The 24,524-nt window shown below is 42.3% G+C and overlaps 1 protein-coding gene across 5 annotated transcripts in view; it reads right to left on the bottom strand.

Annotated features, from left to right (window-relative positions):
* NLGN4X (neuroligin 4 X-linked) overlaps positions 1–24,524 on the bottom strand; it is a 280,611-nt gene that overhangs the window by 195,457 nt on the left and 60,630 nt on the right. For all 5 annotated transcript variants that reach the window (XM_073902149.1, XM_025857745.2, XM_073902150.1 and 2 more), the window contains one exon: positions 16,265–17,053. In XM_073902149.1, the coding sequence (XP_073758250.1) occupies positions 16,265–16,736 (472 nt within the window). In that variant the 5' untranslated portion in view covers positions 16,737–17,053. The remainder of the gene's footprint in view (positions 1–16,264; positions 17,054–24,524) is intronic.

The raw sequence follows: 24,524 nt of genomic DNA, 5'->3' as shown, positions 1-24,524 counted from the left end.
CACTACAGCTCTCTTCTCCTTTCTCCTCTATAAATCTGGCAACAATGATGCTAATTGTACATGAAAAATATATTAAAACTGTAAATCATTTCTATTTTCGAGGAGGATGGGAGAAACAAATCTAAAGCAACAAATGGAATGCTCTTCTTTTGTCCAGATTTGGCCAGAGGCCATTATATTAAAAGCATAAAATTACAGCCCATTTTCATCAATTAGGCCTTATTCTTCGGGTCTTGAGTCTAATCAAGAACATATAAAATGTATCACAAATCCCATGTTAATGACCACTGATTCATTTCATTAATAGCGCTGGACATTTCTTTTTGTAGGGCATTCTTTAGCGTATTCCTGTATGTGGACTTTTTTGTACCAATTGTATATAAAAGGGCCAAAATATTTCTTTTTTATATCATCGAATAGCTATAATGATTGCGTAGAGGAAAAAGCTCATAGGAACTATCTGTCACTTCCTAATGGAAATAGCTAAATTTGGCTATTTCATGCAATACTCAATAGCTTATTTTTTCTACAAAGGATGAAAGATTGATTTTCTTTTTAAGTGTACCTATGGATACTCCCCTATGGTCTTGCTAGAGTGCTCAACACTGATAAAATTTTTTTACAGCCTTAACTTAGGAAGCAGAACCAACCACTCAGTGTATTTACCAATAGACTTATTCCTACAAAGACTAAAAATGGAAAGTCATTGGGACACCTGGGGGGCTCTGTCGGTTAAATGTCTGCCTTCTGCTCAGGTCATGATCCCAGGGTCCTGGGATCGAGACCCACGTTGGGCTCCCTGCTCAGTGGGGAGTCTGCTTCTCCCTCTACTGTTCCCCTCTGCTCATGATCTCTCTCTCTCACTCTCTCTCTGTCAAATAGATAGATGAAATCTTAAAAAAAAAAAAAATAGAAAGTCATTGAGATAAAGGTCTTCCATTCTCCCCGTAAGTGTTACTTTACCCTAAAAGATGCCTCATTTCTTAATAAACTAGCTTGGCAGACTCATCATCTCATAAATGAACCCACTGGTCAAGTTCGTCGATAATCTAGTTCACGCCCACTTCTTTGATGGGTTTCAGAAATGAGATGCCTTAACCTAAGCAAATAAGTCTCTAGTGGTCAGAAATTCAGGCAGCAGGCCAAGATAATGTAGGGGCAAGTCACCTCTCTGCAGAATAAATCAAATTACACCATCTCGATGCTGGCTTAGGCCAAGCTGGGCAAGTTAATGGATAACTGGCAGCCTGAGTAATTAATCTCCAAATGCAAATCAGAGCCTGTCATTTCACTTCTTAAAAATATTCCTTCATGGGACTCCTGCTGTCAACAAGATAATTCCCAAACAGGATAAATCAGGTAATACATGCAAATTGCCTACTATAGAGCCTGGCACTTCAGCAAGTGGTCAAGAAATGTTGGACTCTCTCCCCTTTCCCTGTCCCTTTGGAAATTGACCGCATTTTGGTTCCAATCTGCTTCTGCAGGAATTGATCCCGGGGGTGACTGAATGACAGATACCATACACACTTTGCTGTCACTAAAATTTGGGGGAAAGTATATATTTATCCGTGAGGAACACCGACTTGTTAAAAAATACGAGTTGTAAATATATACCCTGCACATTTCATTTTTTTGTCATTGCTGTTCATCACTCTGCTATAAAGTTAGATTAAGAACTCCTGTAGAGAAGACTGACAAGACTTTGTTCCGGAAAGAGCTGAGTGAGGTCCTGCTCATAGTCCAGGTTGAGATATTCTCCTGTTAAGACCCCACATACCTTGCAACCCTGTATTCAATGCACCAGCCCCGGGTTCGCTTGCATGTCAACTACTCCCCTATACTATTTAAGAAGCTGATGATCTAGAACCTAAAGACAATATCGCCGAGTGAGCCACGGACTACGTGTGTTTGTAGGGGTCTTAGGGGTCGTGTGAAAATGAGAGGATAGATCTAGAATTGGTTCATGACGTATCACAGGCCATCCAGCTACCAATGAAGGAGGCAGACTCTCCACACAGAGCTATAAATGAAAGCAGGCTGATCAGTACTTCATTCCAGGAATATGTCATAACTTACATCTCTTTTTATCTTTTATTTTCCTATCATAAACCATAACAAAACACAGGTTTTTAGGCATTAATCTCTAAAAGCGTTTAAAATCATTATTTCATTAGGTGGATTTCTTGAGATATAATTACTGGTTCAAAAGTTATGGGCATTTAAAATGTTTTTTTTTTAATTTTTTTATTGTTATGTTAATCCCCATATATTACATCATTAGTTTTTGATGCAGTGTTCCATGATTCATTGTTTGTTCATAACACCCAGTGCTCCATGCAGAACGTGCCCTCCTCAATACCCATCACCAGGCTAACCCATCCCCCCACCCCCCTACCCTCTAGAACCCTCAGTTTGTTTTTCAGAGTCCATCATCTCTCATTTTTTCACACATACTGTTATACTGTTTTTTGAAAAAACTATGTAGCACTTGACAAAAACGCCTACCAAAAGAAGTCATGCATGCACATCCTCTTCAGACTGAATACTATTTTATTATGGCTTTGCTAATATTATCAGTAAAATGGTGTTTGCTTTTATTAAATTGCATTAATAACTCTCAAGAAAATTACCTGGGAAACTCTCAGAAAGACAGATCTGAATTCTGCTTTTCCCTTTTACACACTGGGTGATTTAGGCAAAGGATGAACCGCTACTCCTAGCTTTATGTTTCCCCTTTGTGACTTGGCACTTTGGAGGGCTATTAGGTGCACTCACTGATAGAAAATGCACAAGCTTTAGTGCAAAGTGCTTGCTGTAAAAAAAAAAACTCATTCTCTGAATAGCAACTAATGTCATCTTCTTTGCCCTCACCACCACCACCATCACCATCATCATTGTCACCAGCACCAGCACCCCCACCATGATCACATCACCATCATCATCCCCATCTTCAACACCATCTTCAGCACCATCATCAGCACCATCACCATCATCAATCACCATCTTCATGGCTATCACCATCACCACTAACATAAAGATCATTACCACCATCACCAGGATGGTCGTTATTACCTCCATCATCATAATCACGGCCATGATTATCTTCATTTCCATCGTCTTTTTCACCACTATTATCAAAATCGTCATCTACTATTATTACTTCTACAACTACTATTACTGCCGACATTTATTTATTTATGGGTTGGTTGTGTCCTTGGGCCACTATTCTATCAGTGTTTTCCTTAAAATTTGATTTTAAGGATCTATAGCCAACAATCCCTTGTTGTGTGTCTCTTAACTGCCTACAGATACACTTTGCAACTAGTTGCTCTTAGAGGTCACTCCAGAAATTTACCTTGGTCTAGGCTATATGGACCATGGTTTCTTTAATGGGTTTCATTATTTTTTTTTCCTATTTTTTTCTAATGGCAGAAAGGAGTATTTGTTTATATTTGGTTTAATAATGTTTCATGTCCAATTTTCTGAGGCCCTATTTATGACTATTTTTCATATCATGAATCCTATCATTAGCCATCATGTAAAGAGCCCTATAAATATGACTCTAATTGATACACAAACATATCCGTTATGACTATTATATGACAAAATCTTTGTCAGTATCACCTTCACAGTCATTAAAATTCAAATTCTTGGGGCCCATCCCCAGAAATGATGAGTCAGTAGCAGACTGGGTGGAGCCTGGCAGTCTGGCTATGAAAAAGTTCCTGGTTAGTTTGAGAACAACTGTGCTATGGCAACTCTGGACCCTGCTATGCTATGCATTAACTAATGCTATGCATTAACCAAATGACTTCATCAAGATTTCCCTTTACATCAAGGGTCAGCAAACTTTCTCTATAAATATTCTAGACTTTGTGGACCATATGCCTTCTTTTGAAGCTGTTTGATTCTGCCATTGTACTGTGAAAGCAGCCACAGAAATTAGGCACATCGATGGGGAAGGTTGTGTCCCATTAACCTTTTTTGCAAAAATAGGCAGCAGCATGATGGATCCCGACTATGAGTCATATTTTCCCCTCTTGTTTCACATCTCTGAAAGGAAGTGAGGCCCTTCTTTCCCTGAACACTCATCCTTGTTGGGTTTCTCAATTTTCATAAGATCACATCGACCAATAGTCGCTGTAGCTCAGTTGATGACGGGATCATGCCATCATCAATTAACTGACCACAACAGTGACTGTACTTTGGATGTTTGGCTGAGCCAAGACTTCAAATTCACTTACTCAGTCTCTTAAATCATGCGCAGCCAAGAGAATCAATATTAACATCAGCCTCCAGGCGCCATCTTTGACCACATTGTCCCTTCCACCTGAAGTCCCCCTAACTCACCAGTTTGGCCATCTGCTGTCCTTCAAAGTTCTCCTTAGCGTATTCTGACCTCTGAGTCTAGAAACATGTTCCTCCCAGATGTTCCCATATCTCTCCAACTGGTCACATCACAGCACTGATCATACGAAATGGTAATTCTGGTTCATTGTCTATCCTCCCCTTCCCCCCATATGATCTGCAAGGGAAAAGATGGTACCACATTCAGGAAAGTGGCCAATTAGAACATGCTCTGTAAGGATGCTCTGAATGAATACATTTATGAACTGCACTTTTGCTAATGTCAGGGGCTCATACAGAAGGAAATGTTAACAAACAAGCCAAAGAAATGCAATGAAGTAAGGGTCTAGGTGGCACCTACTTGGATTGACAGAGCTGCACAAGATTTGAAGACCAGGTTTTATCACCATCCTGAGAACCCACCCACCTCAAAGTCTCAGAGAAGCTCAATGAGCAAAGGAAGATGCTGAGTGGGATGTCCTGTGCTTCTTGCAGAACTCCGTAGATGCCACCTTGTCAACCATTTGCCACTTCTTGCAGAATTCCGTAGACGCCACCTTGTCGGCCATTTGCCCAGTGCCCTACAGTGCAACTCTTACCAAGCCCTTCCCCCTTCTAAAAGCTTGGGCTGAGATTTTGTTCAAATTCAATTTCATTTCCCCTAGATCAACTCTCTAAATTGGATACTCCTTCGGTAAACCTAGCCCATTAGCTGGAATGGTTAAAAGAAATAGTAGACACAGTAGGTTACACCCTGTCCTAAACAGCTTGGCCCCCTTCAGGGCACATTTTCTACCTGGAGTTATGGCTCATGCTACCTCTGCTTTGCCATCAGAGGCCAACTTCCAGATCCAGACGTCCCTCTGGAGTGCAGTACCCAATGTGGTCCTGCCTCAGCGTTGTCTGAATATCAATTTCCTGATGTGTGAGACGTTCCTGTCACTTTATCGCTCTGTGTCACGCAGGGGTCCCCAGTGCTTACAAGACAACAACAGCAACAACTCATAAACAAAGTTTCCCATTTTCAAATCCTCAGGGTCTTCTCTGGGGTAAAAAGGAAGAACTACCTTAGGTAGCGCTTTTCCGCCCCTGAAGCCATACCAGTCCTTCTTGTCTAGTTTCTATTCCAAATAGGAGGGAGGGTAATGGACATCAATGGGTTTTGCCTGCTTAGCATCCTGTTTTCCTTGGGGGAGTTACCTTACCTACATCCACCCTAAGGTAGGCCCTGTTGGACTCACACATCCCTCTCCCCATTCAGAAATGAATGCTAACCCAGACCATGCCGATCCAAGGGTGTTTCCCCCCCTAGATTTGGAAATTGGTTTGAGTTGGCCTGTTACCCCAACTGGGCCAGTGGCATCATCCCCAGGCCAATGTGCTTCTCAGAGCTCAAGGGTGATATCACAGGGAAATGCTGGTGACCATTTTTTTTTTTTGCCCCGTATGGAAATAGCATCACAGAGAGACAAAAGAAAACCAATGATAAACCAAAAATGACAGGTTACTAATAGCAACGATTCAGCCCTAAATTCAGGTGGCTTAAAACAACAAGAATTTATTGTCCCACTGTATTGCAGGACAGATGTATGAAATTAGAGAGTCCTCACAGTGGGACAATAAATTCTTCTTGATGTCTGAAATTACGGAGTCAGCAGCGTTGGTTACTTGCCTAGAGTCTGGGGGATCACGATGTCTGTCTCTCTCAGTTCTTAGTTTCTGGTGGTTTTCAGTGATCCTTGGAGCTCCCTGGCTAGGAGATCCATCCCTCACTTCTTTGCCTTCACCTTCATTTCATGTTCTACGTGTCTCTGTCTGTCTTTGTCCCTGTGTCTCCTCCTGTAAGGACACCACCCATAATGGATTTAGTGTCCTTCCGAATACAGTCTGACCTCATCTTACTTTTATTACATCTATTAAAAACCCCATCTCCAAATAAGCTGACCTTCATAGGTTCCAGGATTAGGACCTCAACATATCCTCTTTTTTTGGGGGGGAGGGGAACACAATTCAACCCGTAACACAGATCAACTCAAAAACCCTCCGACAAGAGAACAGTTTGAAGGATTAATAGCCATGCTGTGATCTGTAAATGTTTTTAAAAGATTCTAACTGATGATATTCTGCAGCCTTAGAATAACAATTTCAAATTCTGTAGATCCCAAATTTCTCTTGGGCTGGGACGACATAACGTCTCCTCAGAGATAATCTAATATCAATGATGATGATGTTGCTGTTGTTGACAGTGATGAGAACCACAGTAATAATAACAACAAAGCCTTAAGTAGAACACAATGCTGGAGGAAGCTCATTTTCCCCTAAGTCTAGAGAAAGCCTTCTAAGATGATGATTCCTCTCATCTCAATGATTCTAACCTGTGAACTTTAATTAATTTCTTGGAAAGGAGTCCAGAACCATGAAATCAAATCATAGTCGACAGTATTTAAAATCAGGCAAAGCGCTGCTTCCTCAAAACCACAAATCAATTAGCTTGTTGGCTGTTCTATCATGATTTTAAGCTGCCTTCCCTTATAACACCTCTGGGGCTTGGTTATTTTAGGGAAACATCAGCGGACAGACTTTGGTGTGGCTGCAACTTGTAGAGATGATGCAAGTCGACATCCCGAGGGGTGAGCTCAGCCATAGCGGCAAATCGCTTCGCCCTGGTTTGTGCCCACAGTTTGTCACAGGAAGCTGAGGGATCCTATTTTCTACTACTTCCTAAACCTTGTCATAAACGAGGACACTACTTCTTTAAAAAATTGGGAGAGCATGGAACTTTCAGGCACAATACACATAAGCCAAGAGCTTCATGCATTTGCCAAACGAAAAGAACAACAACAACAAAAATCTAACATTGACTGTGGGTATATTTAGGACACACATTGATATATTTTTAAAAAAGTAGGGGCGCCTGGGTGGCTCAGTTTGTTAAGCGACTCCCTTCGGCTCAGGTCATGATCCTGGAGTCCCGGGATCGAGTCCCGCATCGGGCTCCCTGCTTGGCAGGGAGTCTGCTTCTCCCTCTGACCTTCCCCCTTCTCATGAACTCCCCCCTCTCTCTCAAATAAATAAATAAAATCTTAAAAAAAAAAGTACATACAAATGCATGTCTATTGGTGGACGTCAGCAGTAATCATGGTTACTGAGAGCTCCATATAAGAACAAATCATCCATGGGCAGCCTATGCACAGCAAGCTAGGTAGGAGGATGGGAAGGTCTCAAAGCCACTTGCAGGAGGAAGGTAAACCTGCTGAGGAGGTTTGCAAAAGACGGCCCAGAAAGGGCATAACACCTTGTCTTCAAAGACTTTGCAAGCAACAGAGTGAGAGAAAGCAGCCTCCCAAATTGCTCCAGCTCTGTTGGTAGAGATTTCACAGGTATGGGTCACCAACCCTTTGTAACAATGAAGTGAATGCTCTCATAGAGCTGCAAAAGTCTCTCTGGGCCAGGTTCAAAAACCGCCTCGTGGTCAGGTGCTTCCCGTTCATTCATTCGTGCCGTGCGTACCAGTCGACACACAATGCATTCATTCTTTTATCTCGCCAATGTCCCCCTGCCTATAAAAGGTTTACAGCCTAGTGGGTGTCTGTGTATCTGTTACGTACGTACTGCCCGTCTCTCATCGCTAGCCTGGTAACAGCAGGGACTTTGTTCTGTTCGCAATGTCTTGCTTTGTGAGATTCAGCTTTGCTCATACCAATGCCACTTGGAGGATGGTTTGGTGCAGGTAGGCACTGGCAATGTATCAGGAGTCCTGGGGTGGTCCCTGGCAGCTTGGCTGATGTTCCTTGTCTGTGTCTCTCCCCCGAGTGTGGGTGGCGGCCAGAAGGCAATGCCCACAGCACAGTGGATGCCCAGGAATAGTTGTAGAAGGTATAAATGAATGAATAATTTTTTTTTAAAGTTCTACAGTCTACTGCCGGTGTAGACTTGTAAAATAATGTTTGCATCAAAACTCTACCAACACACGGGAGGAGGCTGCATCTCTGCGTAGGGCTTCAGAGTGTCAAGAATAGGGAGGTACCACATTGCAGAGGACTGGGGATGGAATGACCCCTTCAGTTCCTCCCACGTGGAGGTCTTTACAATTCTGGGGTGGACGTCCTGCTTGGTTCCATCACTTACTGCAGATAAACTCCGACAATGATAGTCAACATGCCAAAATCCCTTTCTTAAAAAAAAATGATGCAGGCGACTGGGTGGCTCAGTGGGTTAGGTGTCTGATTGCAGCTCAGGTCATAATCCTGGAGTCCTGGGATCGAGTCCCACGTGGGCTCCCTGCTCAGTGAGGAGTCTGCTTCTCCCTCTCTCTCTCTCCCTGGCCTCAAATAAATAAATAAAATCTTTAGGGGAAAAAAAATGGATGAAATGCAAACAACTTGTGCTACACTGGAATTTGATCTCATTATTATATGCTTTAAGCTCAGAGGAAAGATCTATTCTACGTTGATATATTTTAAACATTTACATTTTCTTGGGAAAGACACAGCTTTCTGTCTGTGCTTTGCTTCTATTTTTTGGATCTAAACTATTTTTAAATATGCAAAATTAATATAACTTTGTTGCATGGTACTTGGATACATGACAAAACATAGTGATAAAAGTACTTCAGTAGAGAAAAAATTGGGGGGAAGACAGAAAGCTTCAATAAATGATTTTTTAAAAAATTCCAGGTGATAAAAGTACATTGGAATTTGGTAAGAACGGAACCTTACGTTCTTTGATTTAAACTCACCACACAGTCCGCTGAGAAGAAAAATGTGTGTTAGAATTCCTTGGGTTGGAATTCCAGTTATGAATCCTCCAATGTCAAAAATGTAACCATGCATTAAAAAAAAAATGTAACCATGCAAAAAACACCCAAGTGGGTGCTTTGCATCGTTACATTATACTATCAATACACCTTTCTATCGTTTTGTTAGGTTTTATCTCTCCCTCCTTCCCATTTTTCCACTTTTTATGTCTTGGCCCATCTAGAGAAGCAAAAAACAAGGAGCTTACTTTGGGAGACTCAGAAACCATTTCCTCACTGCACAACATAGGTGTGTATTCCTTGTGTATTCATGTCAGGATTGGTGGAAAACTTTCCATCATGGATCCTCAATGGAAAACATCAACTTACAGATTACCTGCCTTTTTTTCTTTTCTTCTTGAAATCCTAAAGAACTCTCTGAATTCTTCTGCCCACTTTCTGAACCTCGAGTTTTGCTGGGGCTCCTTCATTTTCCAAGCAAAGAGCTTACATTTCCTTGTTATCCCCAGCTGGACTGGTCCAATGCCTTGTGTGGTATAAGTGCAAAGAGTCATTTTTCAAATCAATAATTTTTACTTTTTTATCTTTTTTTCAAATCAATAATGTTTAAATGAGTCAGCTAAGAGGGCTCTCAGGAGAGTACGGGTTGAAAGAGGGAAGAAAAGACAAAGAATCAGAGCTGAGGTCAGGAGATCAATAGATGGCGTGGCTTGAGGTGGGAGTAAAGTCAACGCACAGCAGGTGGATGGGATGTTAGGGGAATACTGGATGATCACTTTTGGGTGGAGTGATGATTAGGTCCCAAAAGAGATGGAGCAGAGCGTAGCTGAAGGCATCCATTTAAGGAAGAAAGAGGGTTAATGAGCATTTTCCTCTCTTGTGGAAATGCACCACAAAAGCTCCTTTGCTTGAGAAGGGTCAAGACTTTCTGTGTTCCCTCCCTTTCTGATGGGAACACCACCCTGTCCCACCCCCCAGGGCAGACTTGTTGAGTATTGTGCTCAGGACTGCATTCCCAGCAGACAAGAGGGTGTTCTGCTTAGCTGGGACCTCACAATGCTTGGGGATTCTAGCGAGGGCGGAACAGTATAGGAGTTCCTCCGTTCAAGTTGACTTTCCCAAAAATCATAACACACTTGATCTTAATTGAACTGTGGATCTCTCTCGTTGGCTTCCCTCCAACACCTTATACAAACACACACACACCCCACCATATACCTTCACTCTCCAAATATCTCTTTTCCAAAGAGAAATCTAATAGGAATTTTTTCCCATTTTTTTAAGAAATCTGCTTCACGTTTGTGGAAACCTATTTCTCTGAAAAGAAATATAGAATATCTGATTGACTTAATAAAACAGAGACTCTTCATCTTCCTTTACCTTAACAAGTATTAGTAGGGGAATAGATCACTCAGACTATCCCCCCCACCCCGTTGTCGCCTGTCAGTTCCGTGTATGACCTGTGGATCTGATTTATTTACGTAGGGTCACTGTTTCGCATCTCACACACCCTCTGTGGTCCTCGAATCCAAAGCTAAGGAAATCTCTCCTTCTGTTCGTGTTTGCTACAGTTTAGAGGTCAGTGCACCAAGGACAGGTGTTCTTACACACAGAGGAGGAACGTGACACAAATCCAGTGTGAAAACAGCCCGGTTTAGAACCAAAACACACAGTAGGAAGGCAGGGACCTACTCCGGACCACCGTACCCGAGAAACGAGATCTTCCAGTGAACGGTCATGTAAGGAGATTCATATTAAAACTCACATGAAATTAAGTGTATAACATATTGACCTTTTCCGTTTCACCATTATTTCTATAATTATATTGTTACTCATAATTTATAATGATCCAGCAGCTTACTCCAAAATTGCTATAACCCTAAACAACATTCGGAGGAGGTATACCAGGAGTGTTATTATTACTAATAGCCAAGGTCACGAAATATTGAGCCAATATTGTCTCAGCCAAGACAATACGGAAAATAAATGACTGTGTCCGAACTAGCGGTATCAGTTGGCAACAAATAAAGCTCTTCTGTGTCCCGGAGGCAAGAGTGCGCAAGAAAATAATGAGCAAATTGTTGGAAACGGACAGATTCTAGCAGACCAGTCGCGTGCCCAGTTCCCATCCTAAACGTTCTTTTGCAATATTGTTTATGATATGCACCATATGGGGAGTCGGGTTTTTAACACATTTTACGTAACTGAGACTTGTTCTAATTGTGAGAAACATCTAAGTTGCAAATGGGATGGAGTTACAGTCCATCTGATGGAAAGTAAGGGATCAGTCTCTTTTTAGGGAATGATTTTGCTCTATTTTCCAAACAAGTATAATTCACACTACCCAAATAGTATTTTCTAAACATACACAATTGCTCAACTGTCAATAAGGGTAAGATTCCATGTTCAAATGGGCAAAATCTTCTGAGCTGATGGAAAAATGCATGTTTTCAGAAATCCACTCCAGTCGAACTGTCTTCACAAAATACTAAATTCCTTTCAGTGAATCCCTGTCGGGGAGATATTTGTTCCATCATCTTTCATAATTATCTTCCCTCACAAGCTACGTCTACACAACGTCAAACATCCAGGTGACACATGAAAACGGCAATCACCAAACTGTTTTCACATCGCTGCATGCTGATGTGGATGGGTTAAAACATCTGTCTCACTGTGTTAACTCACTTAAGTTTTACTTTGTCACCTGGATTCTGCCAGTATCTGCATACAATTGGAATACCTGTGACTTGATGAGAAGAGAAAGGAAATTAATTTCTCCTTTATCTCACATAAAAAAAAAAAAGAGTACTATTGTCTCTGGATGTTCTAAGGCACTCTCCCAAGAAATGAATTTTAATGCTTTCTTGATAATTAATTTCTATAACTGACATAGGATGCTGGAAATTCATTTCACAACTGAGGCTGAAAAAGACAAAGCTTAGGAATAAAGCAGAGCAGAATAATTCTCTGCTCTTTGAAAAAAAAAAATTGTATTCCCTCTAAATTCCCTTTTGTTAAAGCCATACTCAGTCCTGGCAGAAATGATGGTCCCTTGGTCTTATTCCTTAAGCAGACCCCTGCACGATTGCAGCAAATAATTATGTTCTAGACAGGAAACATGTATTATGCACGGGGCTGACATTTATACTAGACCCCATGTGCACATGCAATTTCTCTGGTACCTTCTGGTTCCCTTTTCGATGATTAATTATGTTCCACGAGTATGGGACTAGAGAGAGGTTCCATGTGCAGGATACGAGGGTAAAGCCCTCCACGTGGATGAATGCCTTAACCTCCTGGCACTTCTCAGTCGGACACAGAAGGAAATGGGAGGCACAGACAAGCCAAGGGAGCTGCCTCGGAGTCCCTCGGCTGGCAAGGGGAGAAGATGGCATTTCTAACCCAAGCAGTCATGTTCTGAGAGCTATTCCTATAAGCTCAGCAGGAGGAGGGAACCAAATTCACATTAAAAAGCTTGAAGAAAACAAAACAAACAAACAAGAACTAGCACAAAGAGTCACCCTGCCCGGAACAGATCAGATCTTGAGGTCTAGAGAGAGAGAGTGGGGGGCCCAAAATATTGAGCTAGCGCAGGTGCAAATAGGACAAGAAGCCATTGAGAGGTGTAGCTGACGTGGTGGGTGATATTTAAGACCTAAGAGGACAACTTTGATGTTTTGCTGTAGGTCCTCCGTGGACACTGACTCTGGAAATTTGTTTTAGGTGCCTGGGTAAATTTAAATGTCCCTTTATGACATCCCCATGTAAAATCACCGTATTTCCTAAATATGGCATTTAGCAGGATTTGCCCTGACGCTGTAATAACCCAGCGGACAAAAAGGTTGGATGCATGCACTATATCTTAATGCCTCAAACCTGCAAAGTGTCTGCCCACAAACCGGGGCTGGTATTGTCTTCTTGCCACCCACGCGGCAAGCAGCGCATTTTAACCACCCAGCATTAAGATAAGAGCGTTTTTCTATCAATAATACTTGAGGTTGAAAGGGAAACAAAGAAGAGTCTCAGGAAGGGTAGGGGTTAGGAAGGCCCACAACAATATAATTTTTTCAGCAACTACTTTGTTTTCAATTACGGTAGGGACTTGACTGTGCATTTCAAATAGGATTCTAATGCACCCCCACAAACGTCGCCGCTTCCCAGAGCAGCCAACGTGTGCTACCTTACAGTTTTGTAGCTCAGAGTTGCATGGGGCTAAAATCAACGTGGCAAGTGTGGTTGGGCATCTTTCTGGGGCCCTCGGGGAGAATCCATTTCCTGGTCTTTTCTAGCGTCTAGAAGCGGCCCACAGTCCTTGCCTCCTGGTATCCTCCAAGCCAGGAAGGCTAGATGTTTCTTTATTGTTGCTCATGAGCTCTGATGATTTGTGTCTCCCTGTTCCCTAATCGAGGGTCTTTGCTCTTAAATACTGGGCCCACCCAGGTAATCCAACTTATGCTCCCTTTATCCTCAAGTCAACTGATGAGCAAATATAATTCCACCTGCAAGCTAAATTCATTCCCCTTTGCCATGGAAGGTCAGAGAGTCACGGGTTCCAGGGTTTAGGATGGAGACACCTTGGGAGAGTCCATGTTCTGCCTCCAAGTAGACACTTGTCCCGAAATTAGGAATTCTTGTGTCTTTTGCAACCATTAACATCTAAAGCATGCCCGGAGCATAGTTAGGTACTCAGAACTGTTTTTGGCAGTGAAGTCCATTTGTACCTGGTCATCACCTGCACTACCTGGGTGATGCAGAGAGATCAATCTAAAAAACTGAGGTATCAGAGTGGAATTTTTAATTCCGAATATCCAGTACTGCTGTCTACACTGTTAAATCAATGCATTGATATGATAAGATCGCCCATAAAGGGAGGCCTTTGGAAGAATCAGCAGGATGCCATAATTTCCATGTGTTATTAAGGACGGGGAGTTTATTCATTCAGTGAGTAGCCAATAATTAAATCTCTAAAGCTCCACATTGATTCTCAAATGGATGCAAATATTAAAAAAAAGAAAAGAAAGAAAGAAAGAAGGAAAAGAAACTAGAAAACTCCTGACCCAACGGGCTGTGATTTGTTGTTTGTACAAAATGCCAGTATTTATATATTGTAGGAAAACAGATTCTACGTTTTTCAGCCCCTACTGGATTTCTGATTCTCTTGTCAAGATTGTGCGAGGTACTGCAGGCAAACATGCTCTGAGAACCCGGAAAACATAAAGAGGTGGCCCCGGGTTTATTCTTAAGGTGCGATGGCTTTTCCGTGGGGTAGCACTTTTCACATTTTTATACGCCCAAATTCCTATTCAGTACTAAACCACAGTGAAATGGCCCAACTGTTTATGGTTTCGAGCCACACAACTGCACATCCACGGTGGTTCTGTAATCAGGGAGGTTCCTGATTTTTCTCCGGGAGCGGAGCCCACGAAGTCGCCGGCTCTTAGACACCCGCAAGGCAACTGTATTGGGAGAGTGATTTGAATCATTTATCCTGCTTTATTCTCCCCGTCTCCTTTTCTGCCTTCCCTTCTTTTTGCTTTTTATTTGCACAGTTGATGACGAAAAAGACCACACACCAGTCGACTTTAGAAGTGAGGCGTGTCATTGGGTTTTGGGTGCAGTGAGCTTTGCCCACGCTTATGCACAAGGCACTCACTGAGGCAGGTCCGAGCACTGCGTGCAAACATGGCATCCAAGTGTCACTCTAACCCGTGAACGTCGCATTCAGACCTAGACTTTGCAAGGTAATTGTGTGATCTCTTCCCATGATGACGAGGGCCCCACCCACCAGAGACTGCGAATATAATAAAGCACCATCTTCCCATTTCTTTCTCTGGGTGTTCTCTGTGATCTCGATCACACAACCCGGGCCTGGCGTTTCAAGACACCCTACGTGAGCTACCTTGTAGCATTTATGTGCAGAAAGCACAATATGGCGGGTCCAGGACAACTTGGGAGATCGTGGATAATGTAATCCTCTCTTTCAGACCTTTAGCCAAATCTCAACTGAAAATCATTCTTCGAATATTCAAGGGAAAGAAAAATGGAATTTCTCCCCTAAAAGTTGCAAAGGACACACTGCAGTTTCTACAGTAGATGATGTCTCTGATTCTGTAAATTACTTCTTTTAGTTCCAGGAAGATTTATGTTCCAGGGTTTCTTGCTCCTTGTCTAAAAATAGCACATGCAAATGGTAAATGAGGAATGTGTTCACATTGTGGTGTAACTTTAGTCTGGTTAGCCTTTCTAAAGAAATGTTTTTAATTTGAAACCTACACAGAGAAGGAGATAATCAAATTTTACTACCATTGGATTAAATTAATAAATCAAACATCATTGTTTTTTACAGATTTTCACTGCTGTGTTATTGAAAACACAGGAGCCATTTTGTTCAAGCAAGCACATTATTTCCTAACGTAGCTAGAATCATCTAAGGACACCCGTCTGCCATTTGATTGCTGTGAATATTGGGAGGAAACAAGGTGCAAATTGATGTTAGCAACACAGATTCTAAACAAAGAAATCCAACCATTTATGAAATATCCCTTGCTTCTGTATTTAAAACAATCTGTGGTTTTCCTTTCAAGCCTCAATAGAAAGAAAAAGAAAGAAAGAAAGAGAGAGAGAGAAAGAGAGAGAGAGAGAAAGAAAGGGAGAAGGAAAGAAGGAAGGAAGGAAGGAAGGAAGGAAGGAAGGAAGGAAGGGAGGGAGGGAGGGAGGGAGGGAGAGCTAAAATCTTAAGGCATTAAAGCAAAAGAAACCATGCCTTATAATCTTCAGTTTGCTAACTCGAGCATGATAATGTTCTTAATTCTATTGTTTTCTCTAGATTTCATTTTCCTTTATAGATGATGCAGGTATACTACATAACTGTGTATGCTCAGACTGGTGACCAACTTCAAAGAAACCCTGTTACCATGCTGAAAAGGCAATACATGATAATAATTAAGTCATTAATTATAGCATTGTCCATTTCCTAGATGCTCAACAAATACAAGTGTCATGATTTATAAGGTAGGGCAATAGCTACATTCAGAATATGAAAAAGAAAATAACTGGGTTATAGGAAAAAAATCATGCACAAGATATTGTAAATGCCTCTTGGCCAATCTGACACCCGAGTGAGCAGGTGCTATTTTCTGTTCTCAATAAAGTACTTACCATCTTCGGTGGGCACGTAGATATTTAGGTAAAGGCAGTCTTCATTTTGATCTTGAACATAGGTCATTAAAGTATCCAAATTGGCAGTAAACCAGATGGGCAGCATATCGTGCAATAAAGACCTCTCATCTAGGTGTTGGGGGCACACAGCCGCGAACTGGGTGGCATTTCGAACTCCAGTCCATGAGGATGGGGGTTCTGGGGGCTGAAACCGCCTCTCTCCAGTGGGAGGTGAGGCATAGGGGACCCCCAAGTATTGCTCCACGGGACCCAAAATCTCATTGGGCAATGGTGTTCTTAGGCCCCGAATTTTGCCATAATTTGTGTTGACGACTGGATACTGTGCTTGGCTGTCAATGAGCGTGAAGCGAATGGCAAGAGCGGTTATCCACAGGAGAACGTTGGAGTTCAACATGACGCAGACCGGGGTGAAGAACAGTGGCAGCCATAACAGTCCCTTGGGTCTCGACATTGTTCACTGCCACATCCGTGGGGGTCTGTGTGATGCAACTCCAAGCAAGCAAAGCCGGGAAGCGAGCCTGCAGACAGAGAGGGCTTTCCAGGGAGCGGAAGACCCAGGAGAGGAGCCTCCGAGATGGGTCATAGACAGAGCCCGAGGTTAAGGACACACCCAGCTGTCTTCTCGGCAGCCCATTGCAGGAGAGAGCAGCCCTCTCTTAATCCTGGAAGGGAATTCCAGCAGGTGTGAGGCTCCAAGGACACGGTGACCATCCGACACCTCCCAAGGACAAGGATTCCTTAGGAAAACTCCAAGGCAGAGCAGTCCGCCTAATGGGGAAAGAAAGCAGATGAGAATAATGAAGCCAAGGGAAGCCGAGCAACCCACAGGTCTTCCCTGCAACACTCAACATCACTCGACGAAATGCTCATTCACTGATGAATCTGTCCACCCACATCTCCACGGAGAAGAATCTAGCAAGAACATGACTTGCCTTAATTCTTGCTGGGCACCCCATGATCTGGAACGATGCACGGCATTTAGAAAATATTCAACAAGTCTCCGTTGAGTCAACACACAAATCCCCAAAAGTTACACATCTCGTTCAGAAGACTGTAACGATGTCTCCCAATTTCACTATTTACAAAGACTGGTCAGTCAGTGGATAGGTAGCCCCAAAACAGTGTTTCTCAAATGTCTAAGGAAACTGCCACATCTCCCTAAGGGGATATGCATGCAGCCTATCGACGGTTTTTGGTATGAGAGTAGGAGAAATGTGGGACAGGGCTTTATGTCGTGTGGATATTTATCAGACACCCAAACGGAGCATGACCTAACGGGAAGAGCGTGGGCTCTGGATTCTAACCCTTCTCGGGCTATTCCGTGGTGTATACCATGAGGCTACACACATCATCACCCTAGAACTCTGCTCCTCGTAAAAAGTGAGCAAGATGGAACAATTCACACATAGGCTGTAGCATGTGCCGTCATAACTAAAAGCGTCGATACGGCCGTCCCGATTTTCACATAAAGCCATCCACCTCAAACCTTTCACCTCACAGCCCATTTTATTTATTTTTGTTTGTTTGTGCAGCCCATTTAAACTTTTTTTTAAGATTTTATTTACTTATTTGAGAGAGAGAGGTAGGCTCCCCGCTGAGCTGGGAGACCGACGAGGGGCTCGATCCCAGGACTCCGAGATCATGACCTGAGCTGAAGGCAGACGCTTAACCGACTGAGCCACCCAGGCGCCCCAAGTAGCCCATTTTGAAAGCTGATGGTACCTTTGAGCTACCCTCCGTTGAGTGGGATCTCCCAGAGTTGTCTGGATGTAGAACCTATGACTCTCACTAGATAAATCATTCCTCTTATGACAATACAGAACGTTGGGCCTGACTGGGAGAGGATTGTAAATGACCCATTAGGGAAAGAAAACATTACATTAGGTGTTGCAAGCACTATAGCTTTAAATAGAGCGTTCTTCAACTCAAAAACAGACACACGTGCCTGGAAAGATGTCGTGGGTGATTCAGAGTATTTCTGGACTAGAGGATAATGATGCATTTAAGTGGACAGTTGAGCACTTATTGACTAATATATCAACAAGCTCTTTTTTTTTTTTTTTTTTAAGGGAAAGCTACTGGAGCTACACCACCTCTGGAGGAAATTCCATAGTCGCTGACACCCTGGGCCAAGTTCATCAGAGCTGAGTGAAAATGCACTCCGAGTCTGAGTTGTACCATTGAAAGTGAAAAATAGCATCACACCAAATGGTGGATGTATGTGTTTGCTTCTATCTTTGAATTCTGCCGTGGACAACATTTGGATTTCTGCCACACGGTGATCCAATCTCTGCATAATTAGGAGGCAGGCAAGAACAAGGAAAGAGGTGATGACATGTTTGGAATCTTTTGTTTTCCTGAAAAAGCCCTTCCGATTTTGAATCAGTATTAGCTGCTCCTTCTGGGGCCTTCCTGGCGATAAAAGGAGACACCATTGATTTGTGACTCTGGCGGACTTGGGTCCTCGAATGCTAAGTCTGTGAGATGAGGAAAGGGAGCCGCGCTGCCTGGGATCTAGGCAAATATGCTCTATCGTACCTTCTTCACATGGGGTCTGGTGAGCAGGAATGAGGCACTATGCAAAGGTGTAGGGCAGAGACAATGCCCACTCAATAAACACAAAATGCTAGGATGTTGACCACAGGCGTGCTTGAAAGAATCCTGCGTACAGAGACAAAATGCACAGGCTGTGACGTCAGCCCAGGATTGGTGCTGAGCAAGTGTAGAGCAAGGACTTTAAAATCTTTGAGCTTCCCTTTCCTGATCTGTTCATCACTGCCTGAGAATGAAATGAGAAGGTGCACGTGAGGCAGCACATCGTCCCTGGAATGCAGAGCTCAGCAGAGGTGGGACTCGGTGGGTTTGTGTCAGCACTTACAAAGTTAGCTCCATTGGGAAATTCTGGCCCACTCCACACTTCTCCAACTCAACGTGGGTGAGACTTTCTACGAGCCACATATGCATTACAAGGAGGGTCAGGTCTAGACTTCATGCTGAGTCCAAGGATCAAGTCTCTCCTCTGCCCAAATTTACCTCCCCTGACCCCCAAAAGGGTTTTGAGGCCAGACCAGCAGAACCTAGGAGAAGGTACCCAGGGGGATGTGAGCACTTTCTACGTAATGTACATACGTTCAGGGCTACCTTATTTCCTCGCTTTTTTGAAATTTGGCTAATTTGCGTACAAGTCATACAATCTGAAACCCACGGTTTCTGAACCTCGGCACTGTTGACATTGTGGACCATATAGTTCTTTCTGGTGGGTGCCGTCCTGTGCCCTGTAGGGGGTGGGGCAGCCTCCCTGGTCTCCAGCTGGTAGATACCAGTAACACCTCCCCACCCAATTTTCACCATCAAAAATGTCTCCAGACATTGCTAAATGAGCCCTGGGGGCAGCATCCCCACAGAGTGAGAACCAGAGATCTGAGTCATCCAGTTTGGAATTCTGGTGGCCATGTAAATGATTAAGTATCTGTGGGTACAAGTAAAGATTATGATGTGTGTGTGTATACGTCACACATTCAAGTATTGGTCAACTTTAAAAGTTTTAACATTACAAGTCATAAAGAATTTTAAAATAAATCTATTAAATATGCCTCATGATCATTAAAAAAAAAAAAACCTACCAATACATCTGAGGACAAAAAAATAAAAGTCCTCCCATGTAAACCTCACACACGCAAAGTATTTCTCAAGGGGTGAAATGTGGTTATATATGCATATAAACATATAGATTTAGTATATAGCATATATTACATATACTTATATACATACATCTGTTTCATATATTGTATTTTTTTTATTTTTCCCAAAATAAAAAAGGCACACTAGAAAAGGAATTAGCCGAATAAAAAATTTTAATGAAAAAAAATAAAAATCATAGTTTCATTGAATACATACAATTTGAAAGTGAAGAAGGGCTTTCTAGCACGCTTTCTCTGCAAAGGTTGCACAAAGAGGAATATTTCAGACTGGCGTTTTGATGTGATTTATACCTTGGTGGGGTATTTTAGGATGATTCTCTACAGGGCGGTCATCCTGCCTGAGATTGTAATTAAGACAAGGCTCAAACTACGCAAGCATATCAGAATACAAATGGGTCAAAATAAAAGTCACAATGCATTTCTCCCCAAAGTGTCCATCCCTCGAACAGAGATTGGTTTCATGTTAAAATATGTGTCTCACTAAATGAGCCCAGACCAAACGTATTTTGGTATTTTGAACCAACAAGGAATAAAATCATGTCTCCCCGGCATTCAAGACCTTTCCTTTCCAGACCGTGAAAAATACATTAGAGGACAGAGAACTCTGTGGATCCATCTTCAAAAACCCAACCTCCTGTCCCACAAAAAAGGGAGAGAGGATGAATGAGCTGGATGCAGCCCTGCTCCGTGCTGCTCTCAGCTACATGGAAGGCCTGAGACTCACAGACAGATCTGCTGCCAAGAGGAACTATGAAGACTCACTTTCATCCAATGTTTACGAAGCATCAGGAATAAGAACCGCAGACTCTGGTCCTTGCCCAAATTAATGAGCTGGTACAATCCTCTTCCTATACTGTTCACTATGAAAGCCTATGACAGCCATTCTTTAAACTGCATGCAACCTATAGACATCGCTGGGGTCCCTCCCTTTTGTTTCTGGGGAGGACACCAACATTTTCCAGTGCCTGAGTGGGGTGCAGTTCATCTTTTGTCCTACAAGATAGAGCTCGGCAACAAAAAAAAAAAAAAAAAAAAGATAGAGCTCGGCCATGAGGTAGCCCAGGGAACGTGTTACCTAGAGGTACAACGTCCACTTTGTGCATGGGCTTATCACACACACACACACACACACACACACAGACACACGCACGCACACCCTCACGCACCCCTGTCAATCCCTACCAAGATTCACTCAATGCCAGCCATCAGCCAACTAGTATATTATTTGCATATATTTATATTCTGGTCTTATCTCCTAGGGGAGCAAGGTTACAATCTGTCAATAGTCTTTTGTCAAATGTTACAGCTCATTGCCCATTGATTTCTGCACTTGCTTTCAGTTCTGAAAATCAGATCCCATACAAGCCCACCATGTTGAACCATGAAGCTAAGATGTAAATAAATTAATTGGAGGGGAAAATAAAGATGCCAAGGTGGCAAGATGATCTTCAAGGTGGTTTTGTGCCCCACTATAGCCTCAGAGCAACAGCTCCATCACCTGCCCGTCCTACTTCTGTTCTTCTGCGGAAGTGTAATGGGTCAGGAACACATGTGAGCCACAGTGGAAGGATCTGGAGTTTGCAGCAAGAGGATATGCAGAACACAGACCAAACCCAGGACAAAGAGATAGTGGCTTCTATAGGGTCCAGTCAAAACTGGCTGGATAGAAAGACATTCAATAGTATGTAGCCCGAAAGTAGGATTTGGAATAAGATATGGATTTTTCTAGAAGAACTATGTAGACAAGAGGATCTACAATGGCCACAGAAATAAAGCGACACCAAAACCTAGCCACAGGTCAATACGTATTTCATAAAGATCACCATTGTATGTTATGGGGACACTGGGGGGGAAGAAGATATGATCCCAGCCCACAACAAGTTTGCATTTTCATGTAACTATCCCTAACAGGGCCGCTTGCTTCCTTATTCATGTTCTGCGCATCAAAAGAAAACACAGGGATCGGCATGTGTGAACGACTCATTAAATGCTTCATTTTCTGTGTCTAATTCAACTATTACCAAATATGATTTTGAAATCTAAATCAAACAACTTGCAAACATCTCCAGGGTGTATGTGGACTTTTGTCACCAAACTCAGGCATACGTCTTCAAACTCAAAGTGCCCTGTCTCTTGACTATTGTCATTTACATATCTTGCAATGTTCTGAAGAATCTCGTTTTTGACCCACTCACATTGCCCCCATATTTTGTTCTATATTTCAAGAACTACTACCATTATATTTTTAGTTATGCTGGTGAAATTAAAAACCCTCTTTGGTGGCTCTCATTCCATGAGTCCGTATGGTAAGCCCTCAAATCGGCCAACAGTCTCACAGGACAGGAGGCTTGACCTCATTCATTCTTGGCGAGATACAGAAGAGATCAGAAAGGATTAGCAAACATTCAGAAGACAAATGGTACCAAGTGTTGAGCAAAGATGTATGGTACAGCTAGAACCTCAAAGCATCCTGATGAAAATCAGTGCAATCCCACTGAAAACCAATTTTGTGTGCCATGCGGAAGTCGAGCATACAGAAGACTTTGGTGCCAATAAACATGCACACACACGGAGACACATATACATACTACCTGCTACATGTAGGTAGTATGTATAGAGCTTCTTTAAAAAAAAAGACTTTATTTATTCATTTATTTGAAAGAGAGAGCATGAGCAGGGGTAAGGGCATGGGAGAGAGAGAATCTCCAGTGGACTGGAGCGCAGAGCCTGATGCAATGCTCGATCCCACACCCTGAGATCATGACCTGAGCCAAAACCAAGGGTCAAATGCTTAACTGACTGAGCCACCTAGGTGCCCGTAGAGAGATTCTTAAATATTTGTGTCTGGAGACATGCACAAGAGTGTCCATGTGTAGCCATAATCACAGGAGAGGAAAAAAAAAAAAAAAGAACTAGGGTAACCCAGATGTCCACTAGCAGGAGAAGGGACTAATACATGTTGGCATACCCAATACCCAAACAGAATACTATACAATAGTGAAAAATGAATAAAATACAGACATATGTATCAAAATGGAGAAATCTCAAAAATGAAAAGCAAGTCACGGAAGAATACATATGGCGTGGTTTTTTTTATATACTATCATAGAATACTAGACAGGGCATTGCTTAGAACTATATTTGTACTAAAATATTAAAAGTGCAAGGCCATCGTTAAGGCCAAATTCTGGGACAGCACTTGTGTCTGAGACATGGGACAATGGGACTCAACCCACAGGCATATGTCAAGATAATCGATAATGTTCTATTTTGTAGACTGGCAGTGGGTATGTGTGTTTAATTTTTTGCTTTTAAATAAATATATATTATTCATATATTTATATTTTTATATATAGTGCACATTTTATGAGTATGATTCTTTAACAATGCAAGTGTTAATCAAAAGTTGCATGTCTCTGTGGGTTTGGCTCAGTAACGTCATCTTCCCATGCACTATCGAAAGAGATTTAAAAACTGAAGGAAAGATAGAGACTGTTTTCCCCAAAGTATATAACCCATATACACAAGTTCTTAAATATATAAGTCTACTAATCCAAAATAATAATGTGATATGAATATGCATGTATGTGTGTGTGTCTCCAAATAAGCCACTGAAATAGTAAGCCCCCTTAGGTTCAGAAATTATGTCTTCTCCATTCTTTGTAAATCCCCACGGTATCTTGTTCAATGCCCTTTATGTTGTAGATAATCAATAAAACATGTTATATGTGATGCTGATTACCCCTTTCCAAAGACAGGGCTCTAGGCATGAGCCGGCAGAAGAACAAAACTGAAATACAGCAGGAGACGCATCGCAACACATATTCGTCCATGTGTTAAATACCTGGGGGGGCCTTCTGGGGCTTGGTCAGGAACATGCCCTCTAGACTCACGCTGCCTACCATAAACCCAGCCTTGAACTCCTTCAGCAACCACAGAGGAGGGTGTAAACCATCAACCCCTCCAGTTTCTTATCTATAAAATGGGCAGAGTACAGGATGTAACCTTTGGACATTAGCGGGTATGCGACTGTAAGTGTGTGGGAATATACACGTGTGTGTGAATATAGACCTCTAATTATATACTATATATAAATACACATAGATATAAACATATATAAATATGTACATAAACATGTAAATTTAGAACAAGAAGTATCCTCCCAAGAAATGCTAACTAATTAGAATTACTTTCTGAGGTTCTAGTAAATGCTTCCACTGCGGCACCCACTCTGACAAATATAAAGAGACGTCAATCCAATTCCCATCTGAACCTAGTCTACATCCCAGTTGATGACATAAAGCCTGTATTGAAATTGCTACAATTAAGCACGAGTGCGGCCCATTTCCTCCTTCTGTGGGGACCGTGGGCTCGTGCAGGATGGAATTTGGGATGGAGTGTCTAAGAGATGCATTTAAAATTTTAGATGTGTAGAGAGAGCTGGGTTCTTCAAGACAGTAAAGGAGGAGTTAAGCTTTGAACTTCAAGAATGTGAATACAAGCTTACCAAGATTTATGGAGAGTGGAAAAGATAATAC

Source organism: Callorhinus ursinus, unplaced genomic scaffold, assembly GCF_003265705.2.
Source record: "Callorhinus ursinus isolate GAN/ISIS: 27379988/994484 unplaced genomic scaffold, GSC_fseal_2.0 scaffold16, whole genome shotgun sequence".
In the NCBI taxonomy this organism is placed as follows: Eukaryota; Metazoa; Chordata; class Mammalia; order Carnivora; family Otariidae; genus Callorhinus; species Callorhinus ursinus.
This window is presented reverse-complemented; position numbering and strand designations above follow the sequence as displayed.